This window comes from Accipiter gentilis, chromosome 1, assembly GCF_929443795.1.
Source record: "Accipiter gentilis chromosome 1, bAccGen1.1, whole genome shotgun sequence".
In the NCBI taxonomy this organism is placed as follows: Eukaryota; Metazoa; Chordata; class Aves; order Accipitriformes; family Accipitridae; genus Astur; species Astur gentilis.
In genome coordinates, this window is record NC_064880.1 from 52,530,756 (window position 1) to 52,555,787 (window position 25,032).

The 25,032-nt window shown below is 38.6% G+C and overlaps 1 protein-coding gene across 12 annotated transcripts in view; it reads left to right on the top strand.

The window, feature by feature from the left end:
• MBD5 (methyl-CpG binding domain protein 5) overlaps positions 1–25,032 on the top strand; it is a 148,124-nt gene that overhangs the window by 117,596 nt on the left and 5,496 nt on the right. For 11 of the 12 annotated variants that reach the window (XM_049815157.1, XM_049815118.1, XM_049815136.1 and 8 more), the window contains 4 exons: positions 8,751–9,779; positions 11,469–11,680; positions 13,417–14,622; positions 20,084–20,196. In XM_049815157.1, coding sequence (XP_049671114.1) covers positions 8,751–9,779; positions 11,469–11,680; positions 13,417–14,622; positions 20,084–20,196 — 2,560 coding nt within the window. The remainder of the gene's footprint in view (positions 1–8,750; positions 9,780–11,468; positions 11,681–13,416; positions 14,623–20,083; positions 20,197–25,032) is intronic. The other variant, XM_049815222.1, reaches the window with a different exon arrangement.

Below are 25,032 nucleotides of genomic sequence, written 5' to 3' on the forward strand. Positions count from 1 at the left end.
ATATTCTCATTTATTTGCTCTTTTTAACTCTTGATAGATGATTTATGCACAAAACCACTCTCATTCTCCAAACATAAAGGAATTACTGACTGACTTAGTAGGCATCAGCAGTCGTATTAGGTAAAACTTGTTAACCTGATAGACTTTTATACAGTCAGTGTAAACATACTTGCTACCACGAGGTTTACAGTGGAAGAAAAATTGGGAAGTGGAATAGATTTGTCTTTTCAAATTACCTCTATTTACGAATGTTTATTGTTAGCAAGTGCTAGCAAATTGGAAGAACTTAGGAATCTCTACTTAATTAACTCAGTTGTTTAGTTCAGGGAGCTGAAATGAATAAGCTTCTAATTTTAGTAGAAGTGGAAAAAAGGAAATGTAGGAATAATTTATTTATAGCTATATCAGACATGTGATGCTGGTTGAGTTTTGGTGAGCAAAGACCAGAAATGGTACCATTAACTGAGCGCTGGCTTGTCGAGGGTTGTGCTGGGATGCCGTCCCGCTTCTCCCGCATCCTGGGGCACGTGCGAGGCTCGCTCGGGAAAGGCGTGCAGTTAGGTAGACCTCAACGTTGCTTCTACATCCTTCATCCTTGTCTTTGAAGTTGATACCATCAATGTATATTAGCTATACTCTGACCTCACCTGTTTGGGGCCCTTCAGGCGCTGCCGGACGCAGTGCCTGAATCGCAGTGGCGTTACCTCCGACATAGATACCAAGCTTAAAAGTTCAGCTCTGCTGAGCTCCGCTTACCGAGAACATCGCTTGCTTAGACACACTTGTTTCTTTCTTGTGTTGTTTTGTTTCTTAAAATTTGAATTTGCTGGCAACTCACAGTGTTTGAGTTAACCAGACTCTTACCTGGTTAGTGTTGTAAGTGCCATACGTTTTTCTAGGAATTTTTATTAATAAAAGTTGGAGTCTTTGTAAAAAAAATAATAATAAAATAATGCAGAAAGATGAGTCTTATTTTATTAAGGATGTTATTGTGAAGGAAAACAATTAAATATAGAAGATTTTTCCATACATATTTAGCTCTCACCATCTTCTGAAAATATTCTTAAGCAGAAGCAGTGGGCAATTCCAAAACTTGCTAGAGGGTGGAGTGGGCACTATTGAAAGAAATAACGCTTTTTATTGAATTTTTAGTTTCCAAATCTGCAATAAAATGTTTTACCTCATCTGCAATGCATCTCCCACAATTGTGAATAGGGGAATGATACAGGACGAGGTCAGACCAAGTACCAACGCTGAGAAAATACTGAAAGATTTCCTTCATTTGTGTGCTGTTGTCTTGACAGTTTTTTACTAGAAGACTGCTTCTGCTTTCGACTAACAGCTAAGCACATAAGAACAGTTTTGCAAAAGTCATTTTAAAAACAGCAGTGATGGTAAAATGCAGAAGTCGGAAGAGACAGGGGCAAAGAGAAGAGCCAAGACCAAAATTCAGTCGGGTATTTTAAAAAAAGCCTGATTTTAAGCATTGCTGTTGTCGTAGAAACTGCTTTGGGCTTTTTGCCCTTCCCCCAGAATTCTGACAGACTCATTCTTGACTAAGTCACTTTTCAGAAGATGCAGAGACTGCATGCTGTGGTCCTCAGTGATTTTCATCCTCAAAATAATCTGTTAAAGCAAGAGTTTGAAAAACACTGTTAAGAACGGGGCCAACATTACAGCTGTTTTGTTGTAAGTAAGAAAAAAAATATGATCATGCAGCGTTACGCCTTTGGTAGTCATAGTAATACGCTCAGCTGCCACAGTGATAAGCGTGATATTATGGATAGGCAGTTAAACCTGTTTCACAGAAGAGCACATTCTGTGCGGACGGACTATTGTATATGAGGGGAGTTCATGTTTTTAACTGGTTCTGCTGGGCTGAGAAGGATGTTTTATTTATTGGTCCGTTGTTCGTGATTTCTCTGTTGTCCCAAGGGAGTGCATGATCTCGATAAGGAAAACAACTGACGGTAGTTTGCGGTTAACTGCTGAATTATGGTTTCTTCGGAATTGAAAGCACTATAATAAATGTGATACCAGATAAATATCTTAAATGTTTTCCATTCCAAAAAGAAAACGGAGAGTATAATTATAAAAATGTATAGCTCTTGGTTCTAAGTTTATAGGTAAGTGATGGAATATGTAGTTAAAGCAAGAACGTGTTGTCTCAAATTTTTAAGGATTGTGAGGTCATATCATTTCCATCAGTGATTATACTTCTGTGAAAGTTAAGCCTCTTAAAATCACTAATTTAACAATATTGCTACTGATGCAAACTATGTGTTCGTATCTCTAAGTTGATATTAATTCTTATTTTGTATTAGTATTGCAGTAGCTTCTGGAGGCCTCGAGCGCGGATTGGTGACCCTATGCGGTAGAAGTTGCACTAACCTTTTGAGATAGAGTAGTAACTACAATGCCTAAGTGATCTTTTCTACTTTCACACCTTCATAAGCTCAGGGTAAGGCATGCAGTGGAACTTTCTTCTCTCCACTCTGGCTGGACCTTTTTGAAAGGATCGTGCAGCTCTCTTCTGCAAGAGCTACTGAGTTTTACCCTAGGAGAGGTTGGAAGTGGTGGAGGGTTTAGCAAGAAGCTCACTACGTGGCCAAGGAGTTAAATGTGAGTTTCTGTCAAGGGTTTCAAAAACTTGAAATGTTCTAAAGTAAAAAAGCAGTAAAGAAAATATCAAATATAAAATAAAGCTAGCTGCATTTTTATTGAATATGCAGAAAAGTAAGAATTGAGAAAGTGGTATCTATAACATTTGTTCTCAACTCTTAAAATGTTTTAGGTGTTAATGGCTAATGAGCACGTTCTGCACTTGTAGATTCCTAAGTACTTAATACACCTGTTTTATCAGTTATTTTTATTTTACAAATTGCAGCAATGTACTGTTGAGACTGTTGAAATATAAGAGTACATAATGGATAGTTTCACAGAGAAGTGCATCGTAAAACTTATTTGCATTATCATTTTCTATTTGGTATACTTTAACTGCAATTTTTTAGGAAAATGCGTATATAGTTAATGTTCTTTGATTTGATAGAAATACTTTTAGCATCTACGAAGGCTACCATAGTTTGCTTTCGGTTTGAATTGTCTGGTTTCTAGGGAAGCTGAGCATTATTCACAGTATGTGAAGTCATTACCGTTCCTACGTATTTATATGCGGACACGATTCTTCTTCCACTGCAGAAATGATGTATAGTTTTGGATTCTTTCCTTTTGTTTAGTTTGAAATCAATAGCTCATACCCCAACTTCTCTTTCCGAGGACAGCCATCGAAGCTTGCCATACAAGTCTTCATATTGTTCAAATCTTAATATTGCTTAAAGCCCAGGACTGAAAACAAGATAGACCTCTGACTACATCCTGCCATCCCAATAGCATATGCGTACATATGTGTCCCTGTCTTTTCATGGTAGCACAATGCGGAGGTAGTAATGATAAATATCTTCTGCTCTAATTTTCTTTATTTTAAGTGAGCAAGGAGAATGAAGCTTCTCAAACACAAACTGATTTCATAATGCCCATTATTTTATTGTATTCGCTCAAGAATACCTGTCAAGCAATACTTCAAAAAAAGGTACGTGGATAAAATCCACACAGGAAAATAAACCTTCTTTCAAAAGAAAACAAAATAAAAATGCTCATAAATAAAATACTATGGCCCACAAAGTAGTAATTAAAAAAATGTATGTCCTATTCAATTTCCATTTATTTACTCCCAAAACATTTATTTGACTCTCGAAGAGAACAATAGATCTACTTTTTCAGCATTCTGGATATTTCTTCTTCTCGCTGCATTACAAAGACGGTTCCTTTTTCTCAACAACTGGCAAAAGAAACTTTTGGCAGGCACTTCTGTCTGCAGGAGCTGGAAGCCAGTGTTTGTCTTAGGCTTTTATGGCTTTTAGTCTAACTCCTTCATCTTTTTTTCATTCCCCTTTTACTCTTAAGAGCTTCTGGTTATTAAGGCCTGTTGTTTACGGAGCCAACACGTACGATACCTTGGGTTTCCAGGATTCAAAGTACCTTGTTTTTATGAAACTTGGAATCAAACTTGTGATTTCCTTTTAGCTTTCAACTCCCATTCGCGTTCCTCATCAAAAGCTTCCTAACTGTCATCTTGGAGCCTGGATACAGTAATAACGAACCGTTTCGTGGTGGAGTTTTGGGTGAGCGAACACACTGTCGAAACTCTTTGGTGCTGCGGCGCATCTTCTTTTCTTCTGGCTGTCATCCTTCTGCAGGACTGAAAGAAATCCAAGCGGTCGGAATTGCAGTCCTGCTTCCCTTACAGCACTGCTGGCCAAGACAACTTGTTTGCGTGGGGCTCTTTTTTCAGCTGACATCCACCATCTGGTTTCCACAGTCATCCTGCCCTCGTTGAAAATTCTAGAAAATACAATGTATGGGTCTAGATATCACTCTGAATAAAAGACAGACCTCAGAGGACATCCAGAGTCGGTTGCAGATCACCTCTGCTACGCTTTGGTGCTGCTGCCCAATTTGGAAGGACACGCCTTTTGTTAGGACTTTTCTTCTCTTGTACTTGCAGCGTAGCTGATAGCGTTGCTTCGATGAGGCACGTTACATTTTTCCGTGCCGTTCAGAGAACTCTTCACAGCTTCACGCTGCCGATGCCAGGCATCGCTTTCTTCTCATTGCACCTTGTCTCCTCGTGAGTCGAAAAGACGGGACTGCTCATGTTTGTCCTGGTTCTTGGAGATTTGGTTTTGAAACTGGGGAACGACAGTTCAGAGGGCTCTCCGAGGGCTCTCGTGGTCCTCCCAGAGGAAGATGGCCTTCTGCACCTTGTTTATTCAGTGCTATCAATCACAATTATGGAAATTATCCATGTTTTATAAAGGGGAAAAAAATAATTCAGATTTTTTTGTCTTTTGGATTGGGGCCAAACGTTCAAAAGAAGTTTAGCAGCACTATATTTTAATGAGAATGGGTGTGCATGAATTTCTTCATCTGGAATATTGACTTGTTGGAGATGGCATTTTGGAAGAGATCCAGAAATCATATTGTGGCAGTTCAGTCTGTTGCTGGAGATGGATTTGTCCCAGAATGCAGTTGTAAATATTGTATGGGCTACTACCCTATTCAGGACTTCTCTACACCAATTCCTACCGTGTCTTTCCGTGAGGCAGGTTTAACAGAAGCTGGGGGTGTGGGTGTGGGGGGGTGTGGGGTGTATTTTCCCGTGTTTTCTTTTCCCCCTGAAGTCTGGCTGCTCACCGCCTCTTCAACTCCCAAACTTCTCAAGTCTGGATTGAAATAAGGACACATTTCCTTCCTCCTACTCAGAATCCACCCTTTTTTTCCCCTTTCTTTCCCTAGTAGCAATTAATTAATTGCCTAATTATTCTGGAGAAAGGACAAGTGTTGAATGCACTCTAGACCTCTCAGGTTAGATCTCCAGAAGCAGTGTTTGACGGGGGTTAGAAAACAGAGCAGTGTTTGACAAAAACCTAGCAACAATTTTACAAGTTTGAGATTTGCTTCACACCAAATACTCTTCCATGTGGTCATTTACCTGTGTGGAATGGAAAGTAGGATCATAAATAAATTAAAAATGGAGATTAGGTCCACTTGAAAATACCAAAATTAGGTTTTATATTCATGAGAGCTCTATATATAGAATAGTTTCCTCATGCCTGAATTAAAAAATCTATCCAAGTGCTGCTTAACACATTGAATACGATTTCTAGTAGCGAGGGAAGCCTGCCCTAGCTACCGAGGAAAAAGCTTGTATATCTGTCTTTCTCCTATTGCGGGAATAAAGAGTTTCCAAAAAAATACTGCCTGAAACGAACTCATGCCTTAGAAGGTCCAGTATATCAGACTATTCCTGCAGGTCAGGCTAAGCTGACGGTAGCCTGGTTTGATCTATATGACAGTAAGATTTTATATGGGAGGTCATTTACAAGTGGGAGAAATAGCCATCTGAAGATATTTGGGTATTACCTGGCCACCTTAAACTAGATTACAACTAGAGACACTCGCCTTAAGTGTGTCTCAAAGTGCAGTGACAGTTTTGGTTCAGCGAGCAGTTTTTCAACCAACATTATTTCAGAGGCCCTATGTATTTTTTACGGACGGTAGGCATCCGTCTTGTGTCATTTGAGTGGTACAGCTGGTTCTTCTGTTAAAACCGTATAGGAATGGCGTAATGGTATTTCTTACATCTGTAGTTTGGTCTTTGGGACTTCTCCTAATATTTAAATCCTTGGAATGTCAGTTCTGGGTACTGATTTAAACAAAACAAAATGGAAAAATTTGAAAATTTCCTTTTTTTGTGAGCAAACAGGTACCTGATAGTTAATAAATTTCCTTTTTTGTGAGTGAACAGGTACCTGATAGTTAATAATATGTATCACTGTGGCCTCTGTAGCATACTGATCCATTACAAGCCTGGCATGAGAGTTTGAAACTATTGCAAGTGGGTGTGTTTTCTTTTCTCTGGTGGTACAAAAAGAATTTGCTTTTAGCCACAAGGTTGTAAAGACTTCTCTGTTACTTTTCTAGAAATGCAGTTTAAAATATTTCAGAGATGAGTAAAAAAAGGGAGATGTGCGGTTGTATTTTAGTTTAGGTTCTCTGGGATTTGTGTAATTGAATTTGAGTAGCCAGAGTTTACAGTTGTGTGTTAAAAAGAAGTAGTAAACATACACGTTGAATTTGATTTTTATGTTATGCCATTCTTTTGTATGAACTATGCTTTACTACTGGTTTATTTACAAAAACAGCAAAATACTGAAAGGGAAAGAAAGTGCACACACATGAAAAATCGTTCTAACATGTCATCTCAGTAGGTCATGTACACCTGGATGTGTAAAGATGTGCTTGAGAGAATCTTTCTTTTTTCTGTTATGTTTCATTTTGGAAGCGTTGCCAGAGGTGGCTTCGCTCCAGAAGTAGGTAACGAGTAGCAGGACAGATACATTGGCAGAAAGCTGTGGTTTTCATTCATCTCTACCAAGAGGTTTGCTGTTACTAGCTTCATCTTAGTTTTGAATAATTTCTGAGCAACTTGTCTGATTAGCAGCTTTTCATTGACTTTTTTGGGAAGGGTCTATAATTTGGAAGTCTGTATTTCTGAGCTGGAAAGCCGGGGAGGGCGTGGGTGCCAGTTTCTCAGTATATATGAGACATTTTCCAGGCCTGGGGGTGTCAAGATATAGAGCATTTGCTATTCCTGCCTAATCTGAAATGTTAAACACAAAACCATAAGTGGAAATCCAGTGGGACATATATTCTCAGTGCATGGTTAGCTTTTTGTTCCTCAAGTGCTTATCTGTTTTTTTTGTTCCAAACTGCTGCCTAGAGAAATGTACTTGTCATGAAACTGCTTTTACTGCTTTGTTAACATATTTCTCATCACAGCAGAATAGGATATCCTCTGCTTTATGATTACAGTTTGTTCTTACTTTATCTTCTGTTAATTTATTATTTAATTTCTGTACTGATAATGGCACCCGGGAGAGAGGGTGTGATCTTTCTTCTCATGAATTCAATGCAGGGCCTCATGTCCTGTGTTAATTTTGTACCTTTTTGAGTTGTCATAACGTTACAGTACTTGAAAAATGGTATTTGAAGTTACAAATGATGTAAAGATTTGATTGAGTTCTTACCAGTTAACAGTGCAGTTGCATATCCCTTTTCAGATAGTGTTTGTTTAGAGAAATGATAAGTGATACTTTCTGATAATCGTAGAATCACGTGGATCATAATCGATACCTTCTGATCTCTGTCACGTGAGCTATACTTACAGGCAGTTGGAATGGAAAATTATTTTATTGCATCAAAACCATAGTTAAATACATTTATAATTATACAGTTTTATATAAATGCAGTAGATAATTTTAATAGCCAAATTTTCTCCAGTGAATTGCAATGGATAAAGTAGAGGGGCATAGTTCACGGCAATTTCGCTTGCTTTAATTCTCCTAGTCTCCTCTTATATGTTTTTTGTGTATGACCACTGTCAGTTCAAGACTCTGCCTTAAGTGAAAGACGATGAATAATTTATTTTATACTTCAGATTTGGTAAAGGGCTATAAAGGTACCCAAATAAACTTTATTATTCTCTCCCTCTTTCCATGTAACACCCTCACAGTGAATCTACCCAGTTGGTCTTTCTTTTCAAGCCAAGTGATGGATATGACTAGACCACCCCAATTATGTACATTTTTTTTCTTTATACATTGTTGGGGTTTTTTGTCTGCTAACCTACATTGACCATAATATGTTTTGCTCATTAGATTTTATCACAGGCATCATCATGACATGTAATTGTCATGATCGTATTTTTTCTTCAGGAGTCCAAAATAATTCATTCGTGTCTCCCATTGATCCTTCTTCCTAGTAGTTAATTTCATACTGGTCCATGACTAGCTACATGAAGTTACGGTTGCTTTTAGGCTTATGCTGATCAAAATACGTAATAAAAAAAATCCTGTAGTATCCGCACTCAAAGAAATTTAAGGGAAATACAAGTGTACGGTTAAATAATTTCCAGTGAGATGTAGCACAGCACATAGTATCGGAAGTAGCTGATGGCAGATACGTTCATATTTAAAAAAACCTCCAAGACCGGATGCTCAAAAGATTTTCTTTCCTGTGCACGGGTATCAAACGTTACTGTTTCGGATTGATCTAGTTAGGTTATAACTTTGATGATAGTCTCCCAACAGGCAGTATGCCGTTAATAGTTTTGTTCTTTTGCGTTGCAGGGGGTTCAGGACCGTCATCATCAATAGCCATAGCTGGCACCAGCCAACCGGCCATCACAAAGACAACATCTGTGCTTCAAGATGGTGTTATAGTCACTACTGCAGCTGGAAACCCACTTCCGAGCCAGCTGCCCATTGGGAGCGATTTCCCTTTTGCTGGCCACGAACACTCGCTTCATTTTCCGCCGAACAGCTCTTCAAACAACAATCTTCCACATTCTTTGAATCAAAACCTCCTCAATTCTCTACCTATCTCTTTGCCAGTGAATCAGCAACATCTCCTAAACCAGAATCTATTAAATATACTACAGCCTTCAGCAGGAGAAGGCAAGTCTGAGGTCAACCTCAACCCTTTAGGTTTTCTCAACCCGAATGTAAATGCTGCTTTAGCTTTTCTCTCCAGTGACGTGGATGGGCAGGTATTGCAACCTGTTCATTTTCAGCTTCTAGCAACCCTCCTTCAGAACCAAGCCCAAGCAGCTGCCATGCTTCCCCTACCATCTTTCAATCTGACCATCTCAGATTTGCTGCAACAGCAAAATAACCCTTTACCCTCAGTAACCCAGATGACAGCCCCACCTGACCATTTGCCAAGCAATCAGTCAGAAAGCAACAGGGTGGAGACCCTTTTAACCAACCCCCTGGGCAACCCCATACCCAGCTTTTCAGGCACTGACACTACTTCTAACCCCCTGCTCCTCCCAGCTGTCTCTGGGGCCTCAGCATTAATGGCCTTGAATCCCCAGCTGGTGGGAGGTGTCCTGAACTCTGCATCGGGCAACACCGCTAATCATCCAGAGGTTTCCATAGCCACCTCCTCCCAAGCAACCACTACCACAACCACTACATCATCAGCAGTGGCAGCACTGTCTGTCTCAACCCTGGGTGGTGGGACAGCAGTGGTGTCAATGGCAGAAACATTGCTGAACATATCTAATAATGCTGGGAATACATCTGGTCCAGCTAAACTCAACAATAACTCTGTGGTGCCACAGCTACTTAACCCTCTACTGGGGACAGGTCTGCTTGGTAAGTTCAATTTCTTCACAGATATAAAAGGAAAAAAAAAAAAAAAAAAAAAAAAAAGGAAGAGGGTTGGGGAGGGGGAGTTTCGGATTCTAGTTTCTTTTTTTAAAGACTCCACTTTATCATACTTCTTTTTGTAAGGCTTTTTGTATGTTACAGCTTGTTTATTTCTATTGAGGAAAACATAACTGTTATTGTAAGAAACTTAAAATACAAATCTAACTTAATTCAGTAACATTTAATACTAGTTTTGGAAATCATTTTATACTCCATTCTTAATTCTGATGCCACCTAGACCTACTATATACACCTTAAAATTCTGTAAGCAATTGGACTTGTTTCATTTTTCAAGTAGTAAAAGCACAGGCGCATCTCTGGGATGCGGTGTTTCATTTCAAGTGCATGTGGCATCACAGGGTTAGTACGAGTAGCTGTGCAGTAGATGAAAAATGGCCAAGTGCATTTTTCCCAATGAATCAAAGGTGCCAAAACCATAAGCACGCTCCCCGTAAAGTAATCCGTAAAGTACTCGAAGTAGGTCCTTGCACAAGTTCAAAGAGGAAGGTTGCCCTTCGAGCCCTTTATTGTGTATTTATATTTTCTCATTTCTCGTTTGTTGGTTTTTTTTTTTTACTTTAGCTTGTAGTTTAGAAACCCAGGGTATTTCACTTGACAAACATGTACATCCCAAAACAAGTGATTAAAAAGCCCTTAAATATAAGGTTTTTCTCCTGGGTCTTTTGATGATTTTTACCAAGAATATGTAATACAGTTAGTACTCCTCTGTTGTTTGGACTACATAGTCTAATAAATAGGAGGAGGAATTAAGTAGTGGCAAAGAGCTGATAAGTATTTGAACTTATTACTTCATACTTACCTACTAAATGGCTATCGTGAACTCAGCTCTGCTTTGCATTTTCCGTGTAAAGTATGACTAACCAATGATTCTGCAAACGCGAATTTTAAGAAAAAACATGAGCTTTTTATTAAAAAACAAAAAGCCACCTAGGAAATGGATGGATTTTTAAGCTTTATTATTTCATAGAGTCAGGTTCATCAGCGTTTTTTACTAGAACTATAATTTTCATTCATGTAAAGTGAGATTTTCATGTAATGCAAAATGTGAATACAGTTGTTTCTCTGGAACGTAAAAAAAAAAAAAAAAAAAAAAAAAAAAATGTTTAGTGTTGGCTGACATGTCTGTGAGCCAAAAAGCCTTTGCTCATTTGCAGTTAGCTCATGTCATTTTGTCAGTTAATGAAAAACTAGTTTTGTTGTTTTTTTCAAATTATTTTCTTTCTCTCCCCGTCGTCCCCCCCCTCCCCCCCCCAGTACTGTTTGAAGCAGTCACTCTGTGGAAACTAAGAGTAAAATTCCAAGACACCAAATATCATAGAAGCTCATTCTGCCATACTTGGCTGTGTACCGTTCCAAAGGCAAAGACAGTCATGTCAGAAACCTTTAGAAAGAGTCCAGATAGATGTGATGTGCAAAAGAAGCGATACTGAAGAAATACGGGAATAAAGAGTAGGAGACACATGCCTTGAGGACCATTCCGTAGAAGATTGACGGGGAAAAGTGTTGTTTTACAGAGGCATTTGCTTAGCAGTCAGTTAAAATTGGAGTCAAGGAAATTCCTCCTGACTGTTGAAAACTATACTGACTTAACGTTTCCCTGTGTTTGAATTACAGGTGACATGTCATCTATAAACACTGCTTTGAATAACCATCAGCTGAGTCACCTCCAGTCGCTATTAAACAACAATCAGATGTTTCCTTCAAATCAGCAGCAACAGCACCTTCTCCAGGGGTACCAGAACATGCAGGGCTTTCAAGGCCAGCCCCCAATTCCTGGCCCAGCTAACAACCCAAACCCCATGGCATGTCTGTTCCAAAATTTCCAGGTAGAAAGCAAAATGAAATCAATATTCAAACAAATGTGCAACTCTCAGTAGGTAAAATTACATCCTCCATAGTCTGTTTTTTTTGCCGAGTGATTAAGACAATATGGTATATACAATTGCTTGCCTCTTTCAGCAGGTCTTGGATTTTGCAAATCAGTAACATTTGTTACTGAAATTTTATACCTTCTTTCTTAGAAATTGGGTATAGTTTCTTTGGAAAGAGTTATGCTGCATATATTGAAAAAAAAATGCTATGTATGTTCTGACAATTACTATTCATTTTGAGCAAAACTATTTTCCATTCTGCAGAAACGATCGTAGATTAGACCACTCTAACAATTCAGCGGTGAGAAATAACTATTGATACCACTTTGCAGTAATTAGAAACTTAATAAATGATTATAGGGGACCGTGGGTACCAGTTCTCTTATATTCCCACTGAAATTGAATGGAAGAGCTGGCTGTGATGTGAATTGTATAGACTGAAGAAAACAGGTATTAGAATGAATATACAGTGACAAACTGTGCAAAAATGATACCTCCCTGCTATCCACCTAAATAGACAATTCTTCATAATGCAAGTTGAACTATCAAACTAACATACTGACAGGAAGCATAGCAACCAAAATAGGTAATAAAACCAGAGTTAAAATACATATTTATTATTATTCAGTATTGCCGCGGTTGCTGCAGAATTCACGGCGTGAAGACGGAAGCATGCAGATAGTGCCAGAAAGTGCTTTTACCCTTTAAGAAGGAAGAAGACGTGCCATTTTCTCCGTGTAGATGTTTCACTGCTTTTGCAAAATCATAGTTCTCTAACTGCCTATTACCTCTCTTTGGTTTTGTATGAGTTTCGGTAGCTTTATCTCAGTATTTTTTGCTTCAGATTCTCAGTTATATAAACAGTAATTGTAAGTATCTAAAGGAGCTTTTGGAAATATTTTACCCCTGTTTTTTACAGTTTTTTTGTTATAGCACTATTATTGACATCAGCTTCGCTGCCTATGTATGTGACAAGAAATATAAAAAGCACAGTTACTTTAATCTGAAGGTTACAGTTTACTGTGGCAGTGCCTGACATTACAGCTGCGGTGTAAAGGGATGCAGGCATGGTTTACAAGGGACTGAAGTAAAAAGAGATCCCACAAGAGAAGCGCATAACCAAAAGGGAAAAAACCAGAAACGTTAGCCAATTCCAAAAGGACAGTGATGGCCTACGTTCCAGAAACTGAATGAGAAGCATACAAGGAGCACAGAAGAACAGTTGGTAGGGAGGAAAGAAGCAAAATTAAGGTCTGGGAAGGAACGAAAGAGAATAGTTGAGAACAGAAACATTGGCCTTGGTGGAGTTGTTTAGGACTTGAGAGAAAAAAGGAGGGTGCAATACTTCAATCAGAAGAGGAAATCCCTGAAAAGACTCTGAAAGAGATGATAAAGTGCAGTGCGTGGTCGGTTGTATCATTTCACGCAAGGCATCTGCTTTGATCCACCAGGCAAAGTCTAAGAGCCAGCATTGTTGTTTTCCTCCAAATTATACCTTTTTTGTCTTCCATCTAGCTTGTTCAGCATTAAACTTCATAACAGATGTATAACCAAAATAAAATCACGTACTGTAACAAATAGTCACCCTGGCCACCATCCTGATTTTTTTATTAAAATGCAACAAAGTGTGTCTGTTGAAATGGAACTTTAGGCAGAATAGTAATTCCCATCTTTTTCTCTACTACTTCCAGGTGAGAATGCAGGAAGATGCTGCTGTCCTAAACAAAAGAATGATCACTCAAATGGGAATGGCACCGGGTCCTGAGAGCTCCAACACTATGCTTCCTCCTTTCCAAGAAACATCTTGTGATTTGCAGCAAAGAACTGAACCATCTCTTGGACAACAGGCAAAGGATAACCTCAATGTCGCTGCTCAGGGTGATACATCGGTGGACGCTATCTACAAAGCAGTTGTAGATGCTGCAAGCAAAGGAATGCAAGTAGTAATCACCACTGCCGTTAGCAGTACAACACAAATGAGTCCCATTCCAGCTTTGAGTGCCATGAGTGCCTTCACAGCCTCAATTGGTGACCCATTAAATCTTTCTAGTGCTGTCAGTGCAGTAATCCATGGAAGAAACATTGCCGTTTCTGATCATGAAGGTAGGATAAGGAACACTAGAGGAACACGAATACTGAAGAATTCAGAGCACGGTAAAAATTTGAGTGAAGGGGATGGGTATGAATATTACAAATCAGCAAGTTGTAACACACCCAAAAAACAGTGGGAAGGGGAGCAAAGTCCCGTCAGTGAGATAAATAGATGGAAATGTGATGAGTTTCTAGACCACTCTACCCATATCCATAGTAGTCCTTGTCACGAAAGGCCCAATAACATCTCCACACTGCCATTGCTACAAGGCGAGCATCAGTTACTGTTATCACAGCGAAACTGTCAAAGTGATAAAATGTTGGAGGAGAATTTCAGGTATAACAATTACAAAAGAACTATGATGAGTTTTAAGGAAAGACTGGAGAACACTGTGGAACGTTGTGCACACATAAACGGAAATAGGCCTCAGCAGAACAGAGGATTTGGGGAGTTGCTGAACACTTCTAAACAAGACCTGATTCTGGAAGAGCAATCTCCAAGTTCCTCAAATAGCTTGGAAAGTTCGTTAGTTAAAGACTATATCCATTACAATGGAGATTTTAATGCCAAAAGCATTAACGGGTGTGTGCCTAGCCCTTCAGATGCTAAAAGCATCAGTAGTGAAGATGACCTAAGGAACCCAGATTCCCCTTCTTCAAACGAGCTGATACATTACAGGCCGAGGACGTTTAATGTTGGCGACTTGGTCTGGGGCCAAATCAAAGGACTGACTTCGTGGCCTGGAAAACTAGTAAGAGAAGAAGAAGTTCACAATTCATGTCAACAAAACGCTGAGGAGGGGAAGGTATATTTATATATATATGCACATATCTATCTATCTATCTATATACACATGTACCTATGCCCATACAAATGTTTATCAAAACATATCTTGGTCCATTCTTTATTTTAGTCTTTGTCTCTTGTTTTAGTAGTACAAATTGCTTTTTTTCATAACCTTAGCTTGCAGAACTGAAGTTTTCCCATAGTTACCTAATAAGAAACTTCTACAAATGCCATGAAACAGATTATATTTTGGCCTGATTATGCTTTACGAATTTGTGCACAAAACACTTGCTACACAAAACAATGTTGTTAACAAAAAATTGTTTAACTTACATTGTGTATTTAGTCAAACTTCTGGCTGCGTCCAAAGAAACTGATATAGAGATATCTAAAACTCTTGAAAACTGCAAAAAGGAAGAATGATCTAATCAGATTGAGGAATCTGTAATAAGTAAAAGCTTGCCGATTTATATGTATGCTCTTTAAGAGGAAATGCATGCGCATTTTCACCTCGAAAAGAGGTTTTGACCATCTTTTAATAGTGAGGAAAGCATTCTAATTTGCTCTCCAATACTAAAATCCTTTTTTTTTTTTTTTTTTTTTTTTTGTCAACAAGCCATATGCTTGTTGGGGAATATACAGAAAATGCAGTTATCAAGGAATCATTTGGTTAGCTGTTGGTTATTTTATTATGATAAATATTTCAAATTCTGGTCTCCACCTCTTCTGTAACTTTATATTTTTGTAGTTCTTATGAAAATATTTATATATGGAAGATGGGAAATATTTTGAGTGCCATTCTATAAAATGCAAATTTTAAAGAGATGTAAGGAGAAAGATCTAATGAAATAACGTTTTTGCCTCTGACACAAAGAAATCAAACCACTTAAATTTATGTCTTTTCCCCCCCCATATACCTGCCTAGTACATTGCACAACAACAGTCACAAGAGCGGTGAGAGTGGGTTGGACGAAAGTATTCCTTTCCCTCTCCAAAGAGAGGAGAGAGTACGAGAACGTGGTGAGGAGGGAGTGCTTCTTCACCGGCACCCTCTGACTCCCACCGGTTTGTAGCTTAGGTACTTCTTGAGCTGGAACTGGTGTATCCATAGTGTAACCACTGCTGGTCTTACTGCAGTTCCTAATGGTAGAGTTGTCTGAGGCTGATGTGTAAATGTCATTTACAGTCCAACAGGTCTGTGATGAATTGGTGCTCTAAATAACTGGGGTGATGGTTGGCCAGAATGGTTTCAACTCTGGCTCAAGAGAACTGTAGTCTCCCTTTACTGCTGGCTTCTCTGTTGATCTCCTTAGCCACAAAGGTTTCAAAGAGACTTTTATAGAGAAATCAACATGCTTTAGTAACAGTATTTGAATGCTTAAGAGCTCATTCCTTATAAAGGTTAGATCCCCAAGTTACAAGTCAGTTTAGAAAGTATAGGCAAATGAGACAGACCACAAACTATAAAAGATTCAACAAAACTGGAAAAATTAGGAGGTGCACAATATCAATGTCCCATATGAATTACGAATACAGTTCTTACACTGCACGTGTGTTCCAAGTATGCATTTATGTATTAACTTCCTAAAATTGTGTATCCGTATCTATGTGACTGTTCTGATACATTTGAAGAGCTTATTTTTTATAACTTTTTTAAAGAGGTGAAATTTTTTTTCATTTGCATTCCTTAGCAATTTTGTAAGTTTTCGCCCCAATTTGCGGACATCAGAATGTATAGTTGCTTTTGTGCAAACCCGCCTTCTTTAATTTTGCGTCTCTTCTGTACATTATATAAGCATTGTGTAATATTATATTCAGTGGCGCAGATTTTATTGTATACTGAAGCCCAAACAACAGGGAAGCAATCTGTGGAAATGTGTATCTTGCTGCTCGTGCAGTACCGTCAAGGCGCTTGTGGAGGCAGCAAGAGAGACTGTTTCAAGTTCTTCGTCAGGAAGTCCCATCTAATGGATCACCTCTCACATCAGAAGGCCTTTAATAATAATAATTTTAAAGTAAAGAAAAAAAAAGTATGTCTAATTTTCCCCAAGAAGCAGCACAGAGGGAATGACCATTGCAAAGGTCAGGAGTTGAGGTTGAAAGGTGGGATACAGGGGAATATGAAAGAAGTGAAAATATGCATGTGCTGTCTAATAGCTCTGTTCCTAGTTGAAAATGGGAACTCCCGTGCACAGTGGCAATCTGTACACGTGTTCAGACACTCCTATAACATGTTGTAAAGCTACATTCTTCAGATGGTTGGGCAGCCTGGTCTGAAGAAAAAGGGGGAAAAAAAAAAAAAGAAACCACACCAAATAGAAAAAAAAAAAAATCACCACCTTGAAAACCAAAAAGCAATAATAGCCTTGAAAACCAAATGGTCTTCAGAAATTCTGCGCTTCAAAAAATCCTGAAAGGTTACGATTCATTGTGGGAGTGACTAGCAGCAGTTCTGAAAATTCTATTTTCTGTGGAGCTTTCTTAAAACATCTTTTAGAGTATTTGTATAATCAAATGTTAACCTCCTATATTGTAACATTAGTTTTGCTATGCTGTTGGGATTTCATGGTACTTTGTATATTCTCTGTTCTTTATATCATACATAATTTGATTTTTGTTTCCATTTAAAAGACTTTGGGTATTAAATGTAATAATGCTTCTGTTTGAAGAGCAGCTAGAATGGTGTTTCCCTAACAGGAGAAGGGAGGAATATTGCACCTTCGTTTCGTAATGAACACTGGCTTTTTGGCTGTTGGAAAATTAAAGAGGAACCCAAGGGAAGTGCAGCAGTAGCAGCAGAAATATCTGAAAAGGAAAGGAGCAAGCCTGAAACTACATGCATCCTGAAACGGAGGCTGTGTATTTCATTAAGTAATTAATTCGAATATTATCCAAGTCAAATCACCTAAACAAGAACAAGGCTTTGAGAGCAACAATATGAAAGTCAAAGGGTTTCTGTGTGCAGTAGTTGCCTGTTATTAGTACATTTCATAGCGATTCTTATGGGCCAAGTATTGTTCTCAATAGGACTTTCCATCAGTTAAACTAGGGTTTTTAAGCTGAGCTTTTATAGTCCTACAGATGATAATAGGTGTGATTTATCAATGTCCTGAAAATCCCATTTGTATGTATTACTTAGAGTTGTAATGGCTTATTGTAAATGAAGGCATATGACATTATTAATTCCAATATATCTGTTATAGTTGCTTCCAGTCCCATGTTATGTTAGCAGTTTGATACTACTTCTTCAAAAAAGTGCTAGCACGTTTTTTACTGTTCTACCGTCACAGACTTCCAATAATGAACATATTGATTCCTTTTTGTTACTTAACATAAGTCCCGTGTTACCCAAACATGGCGTTAGCCCTTCATAAAAATATTTACCATTGAATTTTCTTAGAAATCTAACGGCAGGCATATACAACCTTTTGCGAAGTCTGTTCCTTATGTACACCTATACATCATGGATACGGATAATGTACAATTTAGCATTCGTGACAACTCTGTCACATAGTAAAGCGTCCAAGGTACGGGATCAAGGTGGTTACGTTATTGCTTTTTAATTCTGTTCAGTTTGAAAAACGTAAGGTGGTTCTTTAGCTCTTTTTCAAACACGCTATAAAATGAAGGCTTGAGCTGCGGTGTATTGCAGACAGCGTAATGATGCCTCCGATAATACTGGTTTAATGTAGGAGATGTAAAGTATAAGCTTTCGAAGCCGGTTTGTTCATTCCGTGAGCGTTGTTTGCCTTTTCTTCTCATGTTTATCCTTAGAAAAGCCCCGCAGGTTTTAAATAGATAGTATTTCTTATGTATGCGTTTGTATTTTTCCAAAGTCTGATTAGGAGAGGAATTATGTGAGGTATTTGCAGTCTTGCATTAAAAGTAAACACAGTTTTAAGGGAGAAGTGCTGCAGTCTGTGGGATAATTGAATCTATTTCATGAAAATAGAAATCTTGCCTCCCCTTGTGCAGATTTCACCATTAATGACTCTTGTCTTGTAAGTTCCTGAAACAGCAGAATTCCTCAATTTCATTATCAGATGCGTAAGTTCAAGGCATGTGAAATTTGGTCTAAACGTGTGTTATGTTGGGCCTTATTTCTAGAGGTTTTGACAACTTGCTCACTCATTAACTTCACATTGTCACATCTAAAAATCAGTTTCATTGTGAATATGAATGATTTCGTAATTGAAAGGCTGGGTTTAGAGGCAATTTGCATTTAAATTTCTTTTTTGGATTGTATATATAGGCGTGCTTAATAAATTTGTATTTATAGAATTAATTTTCCTTGTGTCAGAATACAAGCTGTACTTTTTAATGAAACAAATGCTATATAAGGTTCTTGTTAAGTTATGCAAAGATTAAAAAACAAGTCAAGCAAAATGTAGCCATACTGACAAAGAAAAAGGTATTAATCCATTCATTTTCTTTAAATGGATGTGCTATAAATACCTATTTTTGTTTTTACAAGCAGAAATGACTGAGCCAAATCAAAATAATATGCAGAGTTAAGTGGACTAACGTTTTGAGAATGCAAATGATAAAATCGTATAGATGATTTAAATCATTTTCTTCTTGCTTGTATTGTTTACACTAGTACTAACTGGTACCTACGCAGTGGTGCCAGTGATTATGTGCAGTGGTTAATATACAGATTGCTTAATTAAAATTCTGGTTGATTTCAAGAGAACTTTAATTTCCAGTTAAAACACTTTAAAAACCAGCTCAGCAGCCCTGTTGAGCACGTGCTCAGATTCATTCCTGACTCAGCAGATCGCTAAAGTATGTACTTAAGTAAAAAAATTCTTAAAAGACCTTTCTCCGGACCAATAAATCAGCTGGCTAAAGCGAACTCTCGTTAAGACTCATAGAGTCATAATGCATAAATAAAGCTCGTCATCCTGCCCACCCCCCCTTTTAAGGCCTTAAGCCTTTTAACTTAAGCACGTACTGTTCCTCTTCTGAAATGGGAATTATTTGGCTGTGCCATTAAGCAGCATGGTTGAACGGGGGCCTTAAATACTTTATCCGGAAATTTGAGGTGATGTGAAACACTTCTGTGTTGATGGCATCTGTAAAAATTGTATCATGTGTACTAGGCAACTTGGTATTTTAATGCATTCTAGGTGGTCTCAAAGGTGTAAAATATATTTGTAAGATGTGAGCACAGACTATGAGACTTCAACAACAGTGTTCGTATTAATAATATAAAGACAAACAAGGTTTTAAAAATATTATTCTCCTTCTTAGTTTTGTTTTCGTGAGTGTCATGTTTTTGTTTTCTGTATTTCTGTTGCTAGTGGTGTGGGCATTTAGAGAAATTATTTTCTATATATATATGTATGAGGGGGTGTATATGGCCAGACGTTAATTTATTGTTGGCTGGGAAGGTTAGTGTCTTATGGATGCAGTGAAAATTGGGCTCCATAATAATGCATGTCTAGCAGTAAAGTAAAAGCAGTGTTTAATAATTGCAGGTCTGGGTAATGTGGTTTGGTGTTCATACCTTCACTCAGGTGGAGCCAGAGAAGTTGAAGACACTAACAGAAGGTCTAGAAGCTTACAACCGAGCCAGAAAAAGGAACAGAAAGTAAGTAAATGCTCATTTATTTACTAGTGAAATGGAATAATTAAATTCTTTTGCTTCCTAAGACTCTCATTTTAGGGAGCTTAGCAGATCGGCCAAACTGAAGAGTTAATTTTCTGAATTCCTTGTGTTGGTTATGATAATCATCCGAGATCTTTGATATCTGCATTTTTATTGCATCTTCTGATATTTACAGTAGCCTTTGTAAAATGTCAGCCTACTTGTTTGAGCTTTCATGTGTAGGATTTCTAATTTACAGCAAAAAAAGTTATTACATCAAAACTATTCTGACCAAATACGCTTTTTACAAGATCTGCCCTTCTTATCTCTTCCCTCTCCCTCTGGCAGCTGCTGCTGCAGGCAGAGCACAGGTTTATTCAGATAAATTCAGTTTATTTCCCATTGCTGAGGAGCATTGCAGAATTTGTCAAGTCTGGCTGTATTTAACCAGACAAGGGGCTCAGTGCAGAGCTTTCCTTACGCTCTGTGTCAGACATGTATGAACTGTTTGGTTTCATCTTGCCTTTTAGCTTTTTTTTACAAATATACAGGGGTAGAAAGACCGTGAAATAGTAAGCGTTAGGACATGAAGCATCAGCATAGACAAAAAGAGGAAAATGGTTGACTTCAGGAGAAAAAAAAAAATCTGGACAGCTATAAAAGGATGGAAAAGTAGAAATTGTACTACGATTGGATTTGTTCTAGGTTGCTGTTGCTTGTTTACTGTTGCAGTGAAAATGTATTACTTTGAGTCTGTGTGAGAATTTAAAGTCAGCTTGCAGTACAATAAACGTAGGCTTAAAGGAATTAAATAATTATTTGTCTTCCACTCCTTTTAAGGGGTAAGCTCTTCTATTTGTGTGTCACGCGGCACTTAAGAGAAATATTTTTTATGCCAATGAGACAATGTTGGTGGTTGTTTTTTCCAAGATCATCCTCAAAATATCTTACTGGAGTTTAAGGGTGTGTGGTGAGAACATAGAAGGGCTTTTGGCAACTCCCCAGTTATTTGCTCGTGTCCCTGAAGCGAAATACGTGACTCGAGTAAGGTGACACCGGGAGCAAATTTAAAGAGGTGTTAAAAGTTGAAATAAACAGTACAATTTAAGAAAAAGTCCTGTCTTCTGATTTGCATTTGTATACTTAGCAGACTGCAGGGATTGTCTGCAATTCCACTGAATCCAAAGGCCTTTTTTTGTCGCCTCTCTGGTTCTGCCCCATTGCTTGCCCCAAAGGAGACAGGAGGCATCAAACACCCCAGCCAGTCTGGGGCACCCGGTTGCCCCTTTCATAGGGTTGCTTTACAGCCCTTGCAGGTTTTTCCTCCGTGTTTCTACTCGTACTTATTTCAGAGCTTTGTTCGGTATTTTTTCATGGACCCTTCTTTTTTCTTCCTGTGTGCTGTTGTAAATTTATCCAAAAAAAGTTACTAATCTCCTTATGGTCTTCTTTCTGGTGTGTGTCTGTGTAGTATTTTGTTACATACAGGTTCAGATTTTTTTAAAACATTTAACATTAGATATAATTGCTACATGTAGAATACTGCCATTTCTGTTTCCTACCTGTGTAACTACTCAGCAGTTCACATACCATGTACTGGCATCAAGTTGAAGACTTCTATATTAAAGAAGACATAGGTAAAGAAACCCAGGATGAATTTATGTTGCGAGAGCATCGACTAGCATCACATAGGTCCAGGGTGTTTAGCAGAGCAGGGTTAGCATCCAGGTCCTCAAAATGACTTTCAGATGCCTTAACGCCCTAAATTATTATTCATGTTCCTACAGTTCGTGTCTCAGCCCTAGTATATTGTACAATTTTGGCAACAAATGTTACTTATGGGACTACAGCTGTAGTCGCCTTCACTACACAGTCTTGTCTGAATCTCCAGTAATATATATTAATGTTATAGCTTAAAATTATTAAAACTAAATTAAAGATGAAAAATGTTTGCAAAGCTAAGAACTGCATTATAATAGGGATGTATTAGGATGCAGTTCAAGTTGCACCCTAAATCCAGTATTTGTGAATTGTAAATCATAATCTAACCATATGTATTAGTTTTTAAAATGGAAATATTTTGTGTGTTTGGTTTCTTAGGTTTCTAAACAAGACACCAGAAAAAATTGTCATTGTAGCACATTTCATCAGCATAGTTAGGTGTGTTAGCTCTGTTGCACCGAGCCTTGTAACTTCAACTAATAGTATGACCTAAAGCATTTTCTGTACCAGAAAAGTGTTTTGCTTGAGGATATCTCAGAGGCACGATGTGACTCCTAAACTGTCATATTTATTCTGGGCCTTGTAGGAAGATGCCCTCTAGTACAAACCGCTGAGCCATCCCGGTCTTTCTCCGTTCCATCTTATTTCAGCCATTCCGTTCTTATTTGAGCCAAGTCCCTGATTGCTTCCAGCAGGTCATGACGTGACGGCTTCTGCACCTCTCTGGTTGTAGTCTCCAGAAGACTGTCTGCTGGAGGTCCCAGTCTTCCCTTATCGAGCCCTCGTCTGATCCAGTCTTTGTTCTTCCCAAGCTTCGTAGTGATCTGTATTCCTCTGTTCACTAGCGTTCTCCGGTCCCACCGCATGCCAAGTATCTTCCAAGGGCCATCACCCAATACCAGTGTCTCTTCCTGTGGTGTCCTGTTCCTCTGCGTGTTATTTCCCACACCAGGCTTCTCTTTTGTCAGGAATGTGCCATTTACCATCCCTACCATTACCATCTCTACCATCCATACTAAGTTATTTCAAAATTAAGTTTGAGCAATGGCTTCTTAGAGTTGAAGAGTTACGTCTGTCCTGTCCTTCCCGTTGAACGTGTACCACGTTCAGAGTTGAACAGGACTCCAGTAAGGGAAGAACTAACGCATCTCTTCCACTACCTTTCCAACTTCCAGCTCCGATTAGTCTCCGTCCTGACACGGTCGAAGTCTCTGTCTTCTCTAGGTGTGAGCCTTGCCCTGTACTATTAGAGTCAAGCACGGTGGGTGCACCTGAACATCCCTGTTATCACTGCAAGAGCTGCCCAGAGGCAGCAGTTGCAGGTGAAGTCGGGAATATGCCCACTGTGGGAGGGAATTTTAACTCAAAAGATGCTCAGGCTTCATTTTGATGATACAATTTGGTAAAATTTTAATGGGCCCTAGTAGGGAGGAGGAGGATTAAAAGAACGCTTCTGACGAAAAGGTTATCCTCCCTTCCTGAGGGAAGGAATTTAAATCCTTCTCCAAAGCTGGGGGCCATGAGAGGTTTTCTAAGAGATGACGTGCTGCTTTTTAATGAGAGGAACAAACTGTTGCTAGAATCTTTTAAATGTAATTTGACAAAAATTGTGATATTTACGGGTTAGTTTGCATCACTAGAGACCTGATGGATATGTTTATCTGATGTCAAATTCTCAGGTTTTTAGCTGCAGTGTTTTGTCTGCAGTAAATAGGTATTTCAGTGATGGGCACTTCTGAAACTTGGATTTGCTCAGGGGCAGATCATCATCTTCATAGTAAAAGGAACATAACAGTCTCTGAAGACTGCAGTTCAAATGATCATTTGTATTTTAAATACTTTCAAGTGGCTGTTTTGACTAATAGCAATAATTTCATAGATATTGTAATAAGGGTGGTTTGCTGATAGAGCACAATGTTGATTAAATAACTTTACATCACATAGGTAACTTGACATCTGACATCTGCTTCTAGATGACATGCAAGTCAGCAATGTTATCAGTTATTAAGTTATCTGCCTTACAAATAGATTCATATTACCTTTATAGAGAGTTACGTTGCCACTGAACAATATTCTGTTCATGGTTTATAATATCTAAGGGTGCCCTCACTTGCCCAAGTTGCGTAACTTTAACTTGTTTTTGCAAGCAGTCTAACTCAAGCGTTCAAAAACCCAGGTGGACGTGTCATTCTTTGTATGCCAATATTTATTTCAGTTTATCTTATCATTTCTTTGGTTGATTTAAACTACAACAGGATACATAATTTTAGTTGCACAAAACTCCTTTACCACTGTTTTAACTAATTCATTCGAAGGCTTAAACTTGCGCAACTTCATATGTGGATGAAGTCCTATTATACTTCACTCTTGTGCAGTCAGGTCAGTAAGGTTTCTAGCTTTTTTAATTTTTTCTGCAATTCGTGCCCTGGTATAGCTCAGATGACTGATGCAAAGTGGTGTTAGAGAATATCTTAATTGAGTAATGAATAACAGACCCTCTGATGTCCCGTCTTCAGTCTCCCAGCTGTACTGATGGGTATGAAAATCATTTTGCTGAACCAGGGGATGGCATTACTGTAGAGCAACACCGGTCATATCGTTCATCTGAGCTCCTTCCTTGTCAATCTTTTGCCAATGCTTTTAGTTGCCATAAACCATTAAGTCTGGGGGAAGAATGTCCCAGCTGACGTGATGAGCTTGCTTGCTCTATTAAAAGGAAAGGGGGTTTTTTTAGAAAGTGTCTCCTTCTGTGCGGGAGGGTCCTAGTGACCCGACCGTCCGTGCCAGCTTGGGATGAGCTGTTCTCTTACCCGTCTCTGCCATTATCTTCCCTCACGATGCAGACGGCTCTTCCTCCTCCCCTCATTTCTGCCTCTCCAGAGCAGGGATAACGGAACTGTCTGACTTCCTGAGGATATTGTGATGGATGCTCATAAAACAGTCCCTCATCCCCAGGATGATCTCTCTCTTGTCTCATATTCAGCCATTTGTCTCCAAGTTCATTACTCTTCGAAATGTACCCATTCAGGTGAAGTCATGAACGAACCAGCCTATCTAAACAGATGTATATGTACCTGCTTTTAAGCACGGATCCTCAAGAAGCTGTCAACAAACGAC